General features: G+C 47.6%; 1 protein-coding gene across 4 annotated transcripts in view; it reads left to right on the plus strand.

Annotated features, from left to right (window-relative positions):
* UNC13B (unc-13 homolog B) overlaps window positions 1-15,477 on the plus strand; it is a 402,723-nt gene that overhangs the window by 143,366 nt on the left and 243,880 nt on the right. For all 4 annotated transcript variants that reach the window (XM_030566250.1, XM_030566251.1, XM_030566252.1 and 1 more), the window contains one exon: window positions 3,910-4,132. In XM_030566250.1, the coding sequence (XP_030422110.1) occupies window positions 3,910-4,132 (223 nt within the window). The remainder of the gene's footprint in view (window positions 1-3,909; window positions 4,133-15,477) is intronic.

The raw sequence follows: 15,477 nt of genomic DNA on the forward strand, positions 1-15,477 counted from the left end.
GAGTATTTTTGAAGAAAAATACTTGCCCAAATGTAAACCCGACTGACATGGCTGGGGCAGCAATGGGTGGAAACTATTTTGAGACCAGTACAAAAATAACGAAATGCTTTCTGCCCTGTGGCAGTGGCATCAGAATTACTGCACTGATGAAAATAGGGAATTTGGATTTGGATATGCCAGTTCCCCAAAGTTTACATGTATACTTCCTGTCTCTTGTGTCTTGCTTTTCTTTTCAGGCTCTAGATCCTTACTCTGTAAATCTCTGTGTGATGTGACTTTGTCCAATAGCTCTGTGTGTGTATATAAAAATATATATATTGACTGTATGTATGAATATTCAGTTATTTATCAGAGCAGAGCATGCCTCTTCCCTTTCTCTCAGATTTATCCCCTTTATGCAGTAGGACTGTAGACTGAGACTATTTGCATCCCCTGAGAGCATTTGGTGCATGTGAAGTTACCTAAACCAATTCCTTTAAGTCTTTTTACCAATGTGTAGCATTATATCTTTAGTTACTAACATATTGGTTTTCAAAGACTACATGAAAGTATAACCTTGATGAGATGACTTAGCCGGAATGGGAAAACTTAGAGCATCAGCATCCTCAGGCAGAAGATGCTGTAAGTCATCCCATTGCTATTTTTGTGTGTGAAGATTATTTTGCTAAACACTGTAAGCATTAATACACTATCCATTCAATAGAAAGGACCAGGTATCTGCAAAGCTGCTTCTGCAAGTTGTTGTCAGTCTCCTCTTCTTAGGATGAATTAAATTCCTTTTAGTAATGAATATTAATGCACTGGTGTTACCACCACCGCATCTTACTACACACTTCTGCTAAATTAAAACATATTGCTGCCTGTGTAAGAGACAGATGTTGATAGCCTTACTCATACTGACTAGTCCATGGGACTACTCCTGGAGCAAGGCACTGAAGTGGGGCTGCTTGTGCAGTAAGGTGCTATTCAACATAAGTGAACCAGAATCTGGCCATAAATTATTAGTATATTTGCCACCAGTCTTGCTTTCTAGTGGTGCCAACATTCCTAGACGTACTGCAGATGCTCCCGGCATTTATTAAAGATGTATATGTTTGGTGTAGCCTCCTTGTTGTCACTGAGTTATGGGCTCCTATTCTTTAAAACATGCTCTAACTTGGTACCCATGAGACTACACATGTTGTGCATTAATGATAACATAGAGAAATCCTGGTGCCACATGTTACAAATACTGTGTATTCTATTGACTTGGATGAGTAATGCTTAAATTTAATCTACAGTTTTACAAATGCTAAAGTCTTGCTTTTAGAGAGACAAGGTGGGTGAGGTAACAACTTCTGTTGGGGAGGGAGACAAGCTTTCGAGCTGAAGAGCTCTGTGAGCTAGAAGGCTTGTCTCTCTCACCAAGAGAAGTTGGTCCAATAAAAGATTATCTCTCACCTTATGTCTCTAATATCTTGGAACCCATATGGCTGCAACAACACTAAATTACTGCTGTGATTCCCTCTGGCAGGAGAGCCTCCTTACTGAGACGTAATGTGCTTCACCATTGCTACAGAAGAACAGAATATTTATTGAACTCTTCAGAGTGGAGAGTTTTACCCTTTGTACTGTAAGGCGGATTCTCTACAGTCAATGTAGTGAGCTAATGTCCTTTGGAAGACTGACCATACACATGCATAATTGCAAGGTGGTTTAAGCACATTAACTGGAAAGGGTTATGCTGCACTGAGGGATGTGGCACCATTTCTGCATTATTCAATATGCCCTAAATTGAGGAGTTTGTAGAAAAACATTAAGTAGTTGCCCGAGGGAACCCCAAATATTAAGTTAGTATAGAGTGACACACACATGCTTCCATAATACAAGTATTGGGTATAGTAACAGTGCCATTGTTTTAGTGTGATGCAAGTCAGCTGGGGCGACGCTAACCTTCAAAGTAGCGTGTGTTATCCTTCTGAGGCTAGGGCCCCCATTATGCTAGGTACTGGGCAAACAGATGACAGTCCCTGCCCCAAAGATTTAGGACTTAACTTGCTAGGGGTGCTCAGCACCGTTGCACATCAGGTTGTTAATTTTTACACAGTAGTTGTTTGTTTTTGAGGAGTGAGCAGTTTTAAAATCCTTTTCTAAGTTGATAAGGTTTCCAAGACTGAGTGTTGTAAGGGGGAAATTGTTGATATTTTAGTTTGTTTTTGCTGCATGGTTACTCTGTTACTGTATTTTATGGGGTTCCAGTTTTTCTTTTCCACCTAGAGTGCAAGATTGGCACCTCTTTGTTTTTAATGAATCCAAACAATTCAAGGGAATAGCAATTCGTTTTTGTTTTGTTTATGGAGACTGACAAGAACTGCATAACATTAGCCTGTTAAGGAGCAGAAGACTATATGCTATGTTCATTGAAGGCAGTCAAATGGACTAGATTTGGTTTATGAATAGAAAGCCTGTTTGAAGGAGATTTCAACTAGATGTGCTGACATGTTCTCCAGTGGAGGTGGTTTTTGTTTTCTTCCATGTCAGGATATTACTATACCTTTACACGATATTAAGGGGAACAGATTTTCAGTAATAGCAAACCTTAAATTATATGAAACAATAGAAACTGTTGAGTCGAAAGAAATGAAAGCTTCAGTGGAAAACAAGTATCCATCAAATGTGGATAAGTTCAGTCTGGAATTTCCAGAATTAAACTTCCATTTGTTTGTAAAAGAAATGGGGAAAGCAAACAAAGAAACCAACCAGTACTTTGATTTCCTTGATCAGTCCCAGTCAGTCTGTGCTATGATGATGGTGATTGAGGCATGCATGGAGTACGGAAACAGCTTCTCAGAGAGAGCTTGGATTGGATTGTCGTTTTTATCCAGGCTTTGGTGCTAGTGGTGGTCATGAGCAGTAATGGCTGATGCTTGTGATTTTTCTTTGTCAAGCATGTTAGCAATGCACTGCACCTGCTTTATCACTGTTATCTATTTGACTGGAAATTTGCAAAGATTAAGTTGCCATACTGCACGGCCTAGTAGGAGCTTTATTTTTTAGGCCATGAACAGATGTCAGACTAGAACTTTCATTTTTCTTCCCTTTTGGAAGGGTTATTAAGTTGCAATGCCTTTCAAGGGAGAGGTGCAATATGTGGAGGGAGCTTTTTTGTTGCGATGGTATTTGCACTACATTTGTATTGACTTCTTAAAGGTTCGAAATGTGACAATTAACTGTAGCTACAGGAATGTGTTAAATGTAGCAATTACAATAAGAAGAAATAACTTGTATACTTGCAGAGTTACGCTGCTAGTTGATTTTGACTTTCTTCTTGACTGACAAGCATATGATAGCCTTTCAACAATCTCTGTCCCTGAAAGAAAACATTTTTGATACTGGTAAAGTATGTTGAAAGGAGTGATACAATGATTGTAAACATGTAAAGGGGAAGCAAGTTAGAAGCTTCCATTAATTTCCTTTTCTGCTCCTCTGGTTTGATTGAGTTTTTAAAATCAGTCACTAGATGAAAGAGAGTAGAATAAAATCCTCAGGGCAGACTCAACTTCGCACAGGGGAATGTACTTCTCTGACAACTGAATTGTTTTTATTAGGGTTTTTTGCAACTATAGTAAAGGAATCCAAGAAAGTTTCCTAAATTAAAAGCATCTTATACTCCTATTTGTCAGAGTGGTTGAAGGGAAAACAAAAAAAAGTAAATGTTTGTCTCAGGAGCTGCCAAATGAGAGAGAGAGAGAGAGAGAGAAGGAAAGGTACACTGGGAATTCTTCAGTATAAATTCGAAGAACATGAGATCATGCGCTGGATTGCCTTTAGGCCTCTTAAAAGACTTCTTGATTTGAAGTGTGAAATGGGCTCTGCTATCCCATCTGGGTGGAATTGGTGAATTGTGCTCTAACTACTTTTGTTTCTTAGCCTTGGAAGACCCTGATAGTGCAGTGGATGATAGAGACAGTGACTACCGCAGTGAGACCAGCAACAGCATTCCTCCTCCTTACCACACAATCTCACAGCCCAACGCCTCTGTGCACCAGTTCACTGTGCCCTCTCGCCTGCAGCAGCAAGGTGTGTCTCGGGACTCCTGCATGGACTCCATGCAGAGCTATGATCTGGATTACCGGGAACGTATGGCCATCAGGTGGGTGTTGACTTTAAAACCGTAGTTCTTTCTCTGCCCTTGGATGTTTACTGTAGACCCTGAAGGCATTATGCAAACTGATGAGGGACAACCTAGAGGCTTTGAAAGTATTGTAATATCACTTGCCTTTGTCAATAGATGTGCTGTTCTAGTCTAAATCTCCACCTTTTAAGAACGCAAGTACCATGGCAGATCCTGCAGCCTAGTTTCATAAAAGAATTTTTAAAATGTGCCCAAACTTAGAAGCTTTATTGGTTCTATTTTTCCTTAAATAAATAAAAGAGTACAACGCTTGAAAAATGTCATCTGGCAATTGTGTGGTACTTCGCTTTAGAAACGAACAGGACTGCTGGGGGGGGGGGGGGGGGATGGGACAAGTGGGGCAATTTGCCCCGGGCCCCAGAGGGGCCCCCACCAGAATTTTTTGGGGCCCCTGGAGCGGGGTCCTTCACTTGCTCCGGGGGCCCCGGAAAACTATTGCAGGGCCTGGGCCCCCAGAGCTGCTTCTGCTCCAGGTCTTCGGCAGCAATTCGGCGGCGGGGCCCAGGCCCCCTGAATCCTCTGGGCGGCTCTGGAAACAAATGAAACTCGGTGTGGTAGTGGTGTCCTATGGTAAATTTTCTCTTCACTGGTGACAAATTAATTTTGTTTCCCATTAGCTGTTATCCCTCTATCAGCTGCTCTCACACACACACACTATTCAAGGAAGGAGCCTTTGTCTATTCACTTGGTCCTACCTGTTGTCACATAGCACTGTATGGGTTTATTGCCAGAAATTGATATTCGGCCGCCCCCCAGATTTTTTTTCATTTAAGGTGTTTTGCACATAGCAGAACATTGTACAGTCTGTGGTGGTTCTTTTAATCACAGATCAGCAGTTTATCAACCATTACTTCACCCTGTACAGCTCATTTGGTGAATAATAATAATTATCATATTGCTTAAGAGCCCTAGTAATGAACCTGGGTGCCATACAAACTCTTAGCAAGAGCACAGGCCCACAAAGCTTACGCTCTCTAAATACAAGTAAAGGGAGAACAGGTGGATGCAACAGACAGGCAATGGGAGCACAGGGAAACAATGAGACAAGATTAATCAGCTTGAAAAGCCATGGTTTTGGAGAAATAGGATATGATGCTTTGATATATACTTCATGTGCTGAAATAATCTGGAAGGGAAAGGTAGTTGCTTGAACATATACACCTCTACCTCGTTATAACGCGACCTGATATAACATGAATTTGGATATGATGCAGTAAAGCAATGCTCTGGGGGGGGGCCTGAACACTTCGGTGGATCAGAGCAAGTTCAGTATAACGCGGTAAGATCTTTTGGCTCCTGAGGACAGCGTTCTATTGGGGTAGAAGTGTATCTACCAAAAAAGTGAGAGGTGCAGAGTTTGCACTTTGTGTATCAAACTAGTCCTATTCCCAAACCCTGGGCATGCCTCCGTACCAGAGGGGATACTTGCATTCTCAAGTCTAGACATCAGTTGTTTTCATGGGTTGTGCTTCTGTTTCCTGGCATGGTGGCTTTATTATAGTGATCATGCTGTTAACTCAGTCAGTTACTATCTAATTAGAAACACCTTATTTTACTAGTAATATTCAGCTTTTACTTTGTCACTGCTAATGGGACTTTTTGTGGTGTATTTTTGTATTTTTATCTACAACAGTGTGATGTATTGTTCTCAATGCACTGTAGTCCATTAAACACATAATCAGATTCTTTCTCATGCATCCTGTGCAGCCGATAAGTTGTTTCTCACAGGACTTCCTATTCCATTATTTCAAACTCTTATAGTCATCTGTCCTTGCACAGATGTGTTGGTGTGGCTTTGCTACATAGGCTTACTTTGTGCCCACTTTATCAAAATAGCTTCTTTTTTTAAAAAAAAATTCTAACCTGAGGTGGCTGCTAGTGGGTTTTATGGGGGGGAAGGGGATTGTGGGTGGTGGTGGTGGGGGGATTGCTTGTGCTTGCTGTTTACGTTGCGCCCAGCTCCAGCATCTCTTTGTAAATTCACCTCTTGTTCACAAACCAGTACAATTAATTCAGGGATGTCCGATGGCCTGTGTTATGCAGGAGGTCAGACAAGATAATCACAGTGGTCCCTTCTGGTCTTATTTATAAATCTATTAATCTCTTGGTTTCCAAATTTGAGTCCCAGTAAGGAACTCCTTCATCATTCTTGGTGATATGTCCTCCTGCTGTATGTATTTATGCTTGTAATTCTTATACAGTGTGAGCTGAGTGATTGATTCACATTTGCAAAATGCTTGCTTTGATTGCATCTTGAACTTTTTACCTAGGGAGATGGTAGATTCTCCATCATTATCCAGCCTTGACCCAAAAACTGCAATCTTCTTGACAGATATGATCTAGCTCAAACAGAAGTTATGAGTTTGAGGCAGAAATTATTGGATGAGTTTCTTTAGCCTGTGCTATGCAGGAGGTCAGACTACATGATCCCTTCTGGCCTTAAAATCTACAAATCTGTCACCACATCCTTGTGTTGGGCATGTTTGTATTTCATGATGATTGCACAGTGCAAACAAATCTCTTTGCCACTTTGACTGCATGCTGTCTTTTTGCATTGGTATGTATTCTTAGGTACCCTTCTGTTCTTTCGCTACTTGCTAAGAGCTTGATTACATTAGGAGTTTTTGCACTGGTGTAGCTAGACCAGTGCTGCCCCTCAGCATAGATGCACTGCACTGCTAACAGCAAGGCTTGTGCTGGTGCTCCTTTACCCATAGGGGTGATGATAATGCCTAGCTCTTTTCATCAGCAGATCTCAAAGGAAGTCAGTATCATTATCCCATTTTACGGATGGGGAAACATGCTCACTGGGGGATTGCCCTAATCAGGCTGCATCTGTGCAGCTGCATGGCTACAAAATCCCTAATGCGGACGTGCTCGAATACTTTGATTTGTGAAGAACAATTTCTACAGCCTCTGTAAAGGCCTGCTGTTTTTTTGGAAAGTCAGATGTCCAACTGAGCCTGTTCAGGGCAAGCTTGAACTGGGTCAAGAATTCTGTGATGAAAGTATAATTGGCTAGTTCTTCTTTGAGTGCTTGCTCATATCGATTCCAAATAGGTGTGCGCGTGCTGCGTGCATGATTGGTGGAAGATTTTTACCCTAGCAACACTCCATGGGTCGTCTGATGCGCCCCCTGGAGTGGCGCCCTTATGGCACCTGATATATGCCACTGCCGACCCAACACCCCCTCAGTTCCTTCTTACCGCCCATGATGGTCATTGAAACTGTGGAGCGCAGCATAACTGATCTCCACTTCCCTAGCTCTTTGCTCGTTTATACCTGTAGATAATTGTTATAGTTTCTAGTTGCAATTAGTTAGTGTATATAGTGATTGGAGGTCAGGGGCTTCTCCCCTTCTCGGTACTGGGCCCATGCTTGGGTCTCCGAGCTTCAAACCCTGCTTAGCCTGCCTCAAGCTGATGCCTACGGGAGACTCCCACAACTGCTGTATGAAGTCCCTGGAGGGATCCCATCAACTAGATAAGTGCTGTATTCAAGCCTCGGACAAAAAGGGAGCGGGACTTTCATTTGAAGCAGTTCCTCATGGAAGTGGCATTTAGCCTGGCCCCACACCGAGACCTGGCACCGTCAGTCCGAAGTGTGCCTCTGGCACCGAATCGCCCTGGCATGGGCAAAGACTCCTGGCACCGAACGTATCCGGCACCGTTACCAGCACAGCACCACTCGCGGTCTCCGGGGGCCGGGAAGCAGCACAAGCAACCTGCTGCTACTGTACAGTTATTGGCACTGCCTGTGCCCCCCTTGGAGCAGGGTCCTGTGCCAGACTGCCCCATGAAGGCTCCAACTCCAGCACTGTCGATTCTGCTCCCACAAGCGCCATTGAGTCCGGTGCACATAAGCTCCTGGGTTGAGCTCGGCCTGCCTTCCGCTCCGGAGACTCTCCACTGCTCGCGACCTGATTGCGCTCACCGAGCCAGGACCATCACAAACTTCAGTACTGCCAGTGTGGGCTGTTCCATCGATAGGGAAGCCCTCCATGATGCGCCCTCCATTGCAGAGCGAGAAACGTCAGTACCGATCTTGGTCCCAGTCCAGGTCACAGTCCCGATCCAGGCGCTGGTCTTGTCCACGGCACCACTCGCAGTCCCGGCACATATCACCATCTCGGTGCTGGCCATACTCGTGGCGCCGCTCCACCTCAAGAAAATCTCCTTCCTGATACGGTCAGTACCGATCCAGCTCCCAGCACAGGTCTCCTCGGAGTCATTCCCGGTGCTGCTCCACCCGTAGATCTTCATCCAGGTCCAGATCTACCTCCCAGCATCGATACGACCGCCAGTCCTGATCCAGATCACGGTACTGCTCAAGACCATGGCTCCGATCTCCATCCCCACGGCACTAGCCAACAGTGCAACTCAGCATGAGCGATCGGCTCCATCTTGGCCATCCCGCCCCATCTTGGAGTCATCCCAAGTGGAGAGTGGCTCCTGGATCCATGACTAAGATGCGGACAGCGCTAGCCAATGGCATGACAAGAGGTAGGATCCTGCTCAGGGACCCGCACAATTGTCTTTTTGGGACCCCTTGGGCATACCATCAGGCCCAAGGCGTCCCATCGGGAGCTTCTCGTTCTGCCCACTCGGAACCTTGGGTCCTGGAGGCCACTGTCAGTCGCCCCCCTCTACATGGAGGACCTAGGGCAGCTGGACCCCTCCAGCAGGACTTACCCCAGGACCCTTTAGTCCTGGGCGTATCCTCCTCGTCCTCCCCTGAGGAGGTGGTGGCGGGCACATCCTCCTCTGGCCCACCACCTATAGACCTCCGTGCGCACCAAGACTTGCCTCGTAGGGTGGCACAAAACATGAACCTCCAGGTCGAAGAGGTGGTGGAGGTTGAGGATCCGGTGATGGACATCTTATCTGTCGATGTCCCCATACGTATAGCTTTGCTCTTTATTAGGACAGTCCAGGCTAACGCCAGTACAATCTGGCAGTCTCCGGCGTCCATTCCTCCCACTGCCAAGGGAGTGGAGAGGAAGTACTTCATCCCCTCCAAAGACTCTGAGTACTTGTACGTTTTCCCCCCCTCCGGACGTGCTCCTTCGTTGTACAGTCCATTAATGAGAGGGAAAAACACGGTAAACAAACTCCCGCTCTTAAATCCAAGGACGCTATACACCTGGATTTATTCAGACGCAAGACCTATTCAACTGGCAGCCTACAACTTAGGGTGGCTAACCAGCAGGCCCTCTTGATGGGGAAGTTCAAAGAACTGGTTCCTTGGGAGTCCAGGGAGGAGTTCGGGGCCTTGCTCGAGGAGGGCAATAAAGTAGCCAGGACCTCCTTGCAGGCTTCGATAGATGTGGCAGACTCTGCGGCTAGGACTCTAGCCTCAGGCATAGCTATGTGCTGTATCTCGTAGCTTCAGGTGTCCGGTCTTCCACTGGTGCTGCAACAAACAATTCACGACCTGTCCCTTGATGGCCAGGGGTTATTTTCAGACAAAACTGACTCCAGAGTCTGAAGGATAACCGGTCATCATCGTGCGCTCATTGGGCATGCATACCCCGATGACGCAACATAGGCCCTTCTGATCCCAACTGCAGCACACCTACCCTAACCCCCGGCCAAGACCGAACTTTTCTAGAAGACATGGCCGCGGTAGTAGGAAGAGGCAGTCTGGTCCTCAGACAGGCCAGAAACAGGGCCCCCCACCAAACCATCGGCGGGTCCCAAAGAAAACTTTTGAAGGTGCACCCCTGGGCAGAGCACCAGTCTCCTTACAGGATCCGTCCTTACCTTTCACCAACTACTTCTCCTATTTCCTCTCTACATGGTCCCGCATGGGTCCTATGCACGGTGGAAAGTGGATACCGACTTCAATTTGTTTTGTCCCCCTCTTCCCACCCTCCCGACCTGTCCCTCTTCAGGGATCCCTCTCATGAGCAACTCCTCCTACAGGAGGTGCAGACACTCTTGGCTATCGGAGCTATAGAGGAGGTTCCAAGGGATCTGAGGGCAGGGGGTTTTACTCCCGCTACTTCCTAATCCCCAAGGCAAAGGGTGGGCTATGGCCCATTCTGGACCTGCGCGGACTCAACAAATTTATGGTAAAGTTGAAGTTCCGCATGGTTTCATTGGGGACCATTATCCCTTCCCTGGATCCTAGAGACTAGTACACTGCCTTCGACATGAGGGACGTATACTTCCACATAGCAATCTACCCATTGCACAGGCGCTTCCTTCTCTTTGTGGCCAGTCAACAACACTTCCAGTTTATTGTTCTCCCCTTCAGCCTATCCACAGCACCAAGGGTATTTACAAAGTGTATGGCTGTCGTAGCTGCCTCGCTCCGTCGACGTCAGATCCAAATGGCTCATTCGGAGTCGATCTGAGCTCCAGGTGCAATCCCATGTTCAGTTCACTGTGAACTTGTTCAGCTGCTCAGTGTCGAAAAGTCCACTTTGCAGCCGACCCAGAGAATAGACTTCATCGGAGCAGTCCTGGATTCAGATCTCGCCTGGGCGTGCCTACCGCATGCCCGCTTCCAGTCCATGGCGAGCATAATCCATGGCCTCCGAAGCTTCCTGACCTCAACAGCACGCACATGCCTTGGTCTACTGGGACACATGGTGTCTTGCACCTTCGTGACCAGACATGCCAGACTACGCCTCAGTCCACTTCAGGCCTGGCTCTCATTAGTCTACCGTCTAGGTCGAGACAATCTAGACACAGTGCTCACAGTACAGATGGAAGTCTTAACCTCCCTGGCTTAGTGGCTGAACCCCAACTTCGTATGCGGGGGAATGCCATTCCACGCCCCACAGCCTTCCCTAGTCCTAATCACAGATGCATCATCTCTGGGCTGGGGCCCTCACCTTGCGAATCTTCTCACGCAGGGCCTTTGGTCCACACAAGAGAGAACCTTGCACATCAACGTACGGGAACTGAGAGCAGTACATGTAGCATGTCAGGTGTTCCGTAAACACCTTCAGGGCCATTGTGTGACAGTCTTCACAGATAACACAACCGCCATGTTTTACATCAACAAGCAAGGGGGACTGCAGTCATCTTCCCTCTGTCAGGAAGCCATTTGCCTGTGGGAATTCTGCATAGCCCACTTGATTGACCTGGTGGCATCGTTTCTCCCGGAAGTCCAAAACACCTTGGCAGATTGCCTCAGCAGGTCCTTCCTGGCTCACGAGTGGTCGATTTTCACCTGGACGTTATCCATTCTGTTTTGTGGAAGTGGGGGTTTCCCCACATAGACCTTTTCGTCTCTCGAGAGAATCAGAAGTGCCAGGTGTTCTGCTCTCTACAGGGGCGCTCCCCAGGCTCCCTATCAGATGTCTTCCTGATGCCATGGAAAGACCATCTGCTCTACGTCTTTCCTTCACTCTCATTGGTCCACAAGGTCCTTCTCAAATTGTGAAGGGATAAGGCCCACTTAATCTTGATTGCCCTGGCATGGCCCAGGCAACATTTTGTACACCACTCTCTTCGATCTGTCGGTGACCACACCAATTCCACTCCCATTGTGGCCGGACCTGATCACTCAGGAACACAACTGACTGTGTCATCCAGACCTGCAATCCCTCCATCTCACAGCATGGATGCTGCATGGCTAACTCAATCTGAGCTGCATTGCTCCTACTCGGTGCAGCACGTACTCTTGGGTAGCAGAAAGCCCTCTACTAGGTCACATATCTGGCCAAGTGGAAGCGTTTCTCCTGCTGGCGTGCCCTGAGCAAAACTGCCCCTCTGGAGGTGCCAGTACCTACCATCCTAGATTATCTCTTGTCCTTGAAACAGCAAGGCCTAGCAATTTCATCTATCAGAGTACACCTAGCAGCAATTTCAGCCTTCCACCTGGGCAAAAACAGGCGCACCGTTTTCCTCAGTCCCATGATCAGCAGGTTCCTCAAGGGATTGGCACGTCTGTACCCGCAAATTCGGCATCCACCTCCTATGTGAGACCTCAGCCTGGTCCTAGCCAGGCTCATGGATGCCCTGTTCGAGCTGATGGCCACTTGCTTGCTTCTGTACCTTTCCTGGAAAACAGCTTTCCTCATCGCTATCACCTCAGTGAGACGTGTGTTGGAACTTTGAGCTCTCTCGTCGGACCCACTGTATACTGTGTTTCATAGGAAAGGTACAGCTGTGACCACACCCTTCCTTCCTTCCTAAGGTGGTGTCTGCCTTCCATGTCCACCAACACATCTTCCTTCCGGTCTTCTAACCAAAGCCGCATGCTTCTCGGCGAGAGCAACAGCTGCATTCCCTAGACGTTTGCAGGGCTTTCGTCTTTTACATCGAACGAACGAAACCCTTTAGGAGGATAACCCAGTTGTTCGTAGCTGTGGCAGACTGGATGAAGGGCCTCCCGGTCTCCACACAGTGCATCTTGTACTGGATCACATTGTGCTCCGGGAGTGCTATGACTTGGCTGGTGTCCCAGCTATGCACCTTACTGCTCACTCTACTAGGCTCAAGCTTTGTCCTCTGCCTTCCTGGCTCGTGCCCTTACAGGAGATCTGTAGGGTGACAACTTGGTCATCAGTACACACCTTCACTTCCCACTGTGTGATAGTGCAGCAGTCCAGGGGTGATGCTGCATTTGGTTCCGTGGTCCTTCACTCCATGACATCTCACTCCAACCCCACCGCCTAGGTACGGCTTGGGAGTCACCTGATTGGAATGGATGTGAGCAAGCACTCAAAGAAGAAAAGTGGTTACTCACCTTTGTAACTGTTGTTCTTCGAGATGTGTTGCTCATATCCATTCCAAACCCGCCCTCCTTCCCCTCCGTCAGAGTAGGCGGCAAGAAGGAACTGAGGGGGCATTGGGTCTTCAGGGACATATATCCAACGCCATAAGGGCGCCACTCCAGGGGGCACCTCAGCCGACCCACCAAGTGTTGCTAGGGTAAAAATCTTCTGGTGATTGTGCACGCGGCGCGCACACACCTAACTGGAATGGATATGAGCAACACATCTCAAAGAACAACAGTTACAAAGGTGAGTAATCGTCTTTTCTTTGACTGATTGCAGACATATATCCTTCTCAGGTGTGGTAGCACCAAATGCACCAACATCAGAGGTTTTTCCTTTAGCAGTACTTGTTAGGGTGGTACACGTACTGTGGCTCCTTGTGGCTTGTCCTGAGGCTATGTAATGTGGCATAGTTATTACTTACTGCCAGTGGCCTTAGTTGCTTCTCCGCATGTGTGAGGCTTTTCATCATGATTTTTTCCCCTCTGTGTTTGTCACCAAGTTTTTTTTCACTTTGTAAATAGCCTTGATAGTTATTAGTAGTGGTACCTGTAGTCTAGTTAGCTCCCTTTTGCTTCTGAAGTGGCAGCAGACAGACCCTGGGACCCTGATTTTCTCGAAAAGGGGGCACTCTGCATCTTGGAAACTGCCTCAGAAGAGGATCCACAAGATGAATCAGAGATTCATTGGCCATTGCATTCAGTACCTAAGGATGCAGTTATGGCACTGCCATTTTCAGTACCTTTGAGCCCACATATGTCTGTGGCAGAGGTGGACTTGCTCTGTTTGTCTGTGCCACCCTCGCTGCTACCTCAGGACTCAGTGGGTCTGTTGATACCACTTGCAATTCCAGGCCCTTCAACACTAGGGCTAAGGTTGATGCAAGCGACTTATGCAGTGCCAGTGATGAAGCAGATGCTGTCTTCAGCACAGCTGACTGTGGGTTTGGTGTTGGTGCACTCCTCCTCCTGTGGCACTGTCTACATACTCACCTTAGTGCCAGGGGCCTCAGACTACCCTCTGAGCCTGCACAGACTCAGTCATGCTCCTCAGCACCAACAGGAAATGATTTTCTGGACTTTTTGGCAATATGTCTGGCCAACAACCCTCCCATCCTAAGGACTGACTTTGCACTCATCTTGTTGGCTTATGGGTAAGTCAGGATATCCTGTGACCCCCACCTCGGAGGCTTACGCCCATGCTCACAGACTATCCAGAGAGCTCTTTAGGTTCCAGTGTGGCATCTTCTCCACATCTCGTCTCCTCCACAGTGGAAGAAATCTTGCAGGTCCTCTAAGCTCCCTGCAGAGGGAAATCGTTGGTACCAAGAGGGTTCCCATACTTATAGCAATTATGAACGATATTGGCCTCCTATACCTTGTTCCTTCTTGAAGTGTTCCTCCTGTGACTTGTGGAGAACTTTCTACTCACACAGAGCTAGGACTCCACCCCAGTCTGCAAGCAGACCTGCCTACCCTCAGAGGGATCAGCTTCTACAGTAGCCCCCGCAGACCTGCCTACCCTCAGAGGGATCAGCTTCTATAGAGTAGCCCCCGCAGGGCTGTAACAGAGTGTCCATCTTCTTGAGCCACAGCTCCTGGAGGAGACTTTGCCAGAGCAACAACCACTCTCTTTCATGAGGCCACCAGCGCCCTCCCCGCCACCTCAGGCACATACAGGAATCCCAAATTCCTTGTCTCCCCTCTTAGCGGATTTTAAATCTTACCCTGATCTTCTCCAAAGGATCTCTTCAGCTCTGGTTATATAGGGAGAGCCACGCTGGCTAGCTGCGGCAAACTTTCCACCTGCCCTGGCATGGGACCCAAGCAGCCCTCCGCCCAGGCCAGGTGGACAGACCCAGGCTCCTCACCACTGCTAGTGCAGCTCTCCTCAACCTGGCTCCAGCCAGTGGGGCAGCTTGGAGCTGCAGCCCGGCTGTGATAAGAGCTGGGCGGGCAGCTGTGTGGAACTGCGGTGGACCCTCCACCTGCTCTGGGTGTGGGGCCTGAGCAGCCCCCCACCCAGTGTCTCTTCTCTCTAGCTTTCCTGCCCAGGGCAGATGGAGGATTCGTGCTGTGGTTCCTCACAGCTGTCCTCCTGGCTCTTACCGTCAGAGCCGTGCTCCAATACAAAATGGTATCCGCATCCACCCTGTTGTTTGCAGAAATGGTCCAAGGGTATCTGCTTCCACAGATGCGGATATCCATGGATAGAAAGCAGATACCTGGGGATTTGCAGGGCTCTATGCATCAGAGATCTGGCAGTATCCACACAAACAGTATCTCTGTGTATCGCTTCCTGCATCCATTCAGTATGTCGTAGCTAGTATTCCTCCTCCACAGATGTGCTTGGCTAAATTCAATAAGGGCCCAGGCCACATCTATGGCTTTCCTCAGGGATGTTCTCATACTGGACATTTTATAGGACTGCTACTTGGTCCTCTGTGCGTACATTTACTTGGCACTGTTCCGTCACAGCAGCCTCTGATGGAAACTGCTATCATTCAAGTAAACTCAAATCCCATCTCCAAACTGTACTGCTTGGGAGTCACCTGAGTGGGATACATGTC

The sequence above is a fragment of the Gopherus evgoodei genome, chromosome 6, assembly GCF_007399415.2.
Source record: "Gopherus evgoodei ecotype Sinaloan lineage chromosome 6, rGopEvg1_v1.p, whole genome shotgun sequence".
Lineage (NCBI taxonomy): Eukaryota > Metazoa > Chordata > Testudines > Testudinidae > Gopherus > Gopherus evgoodei.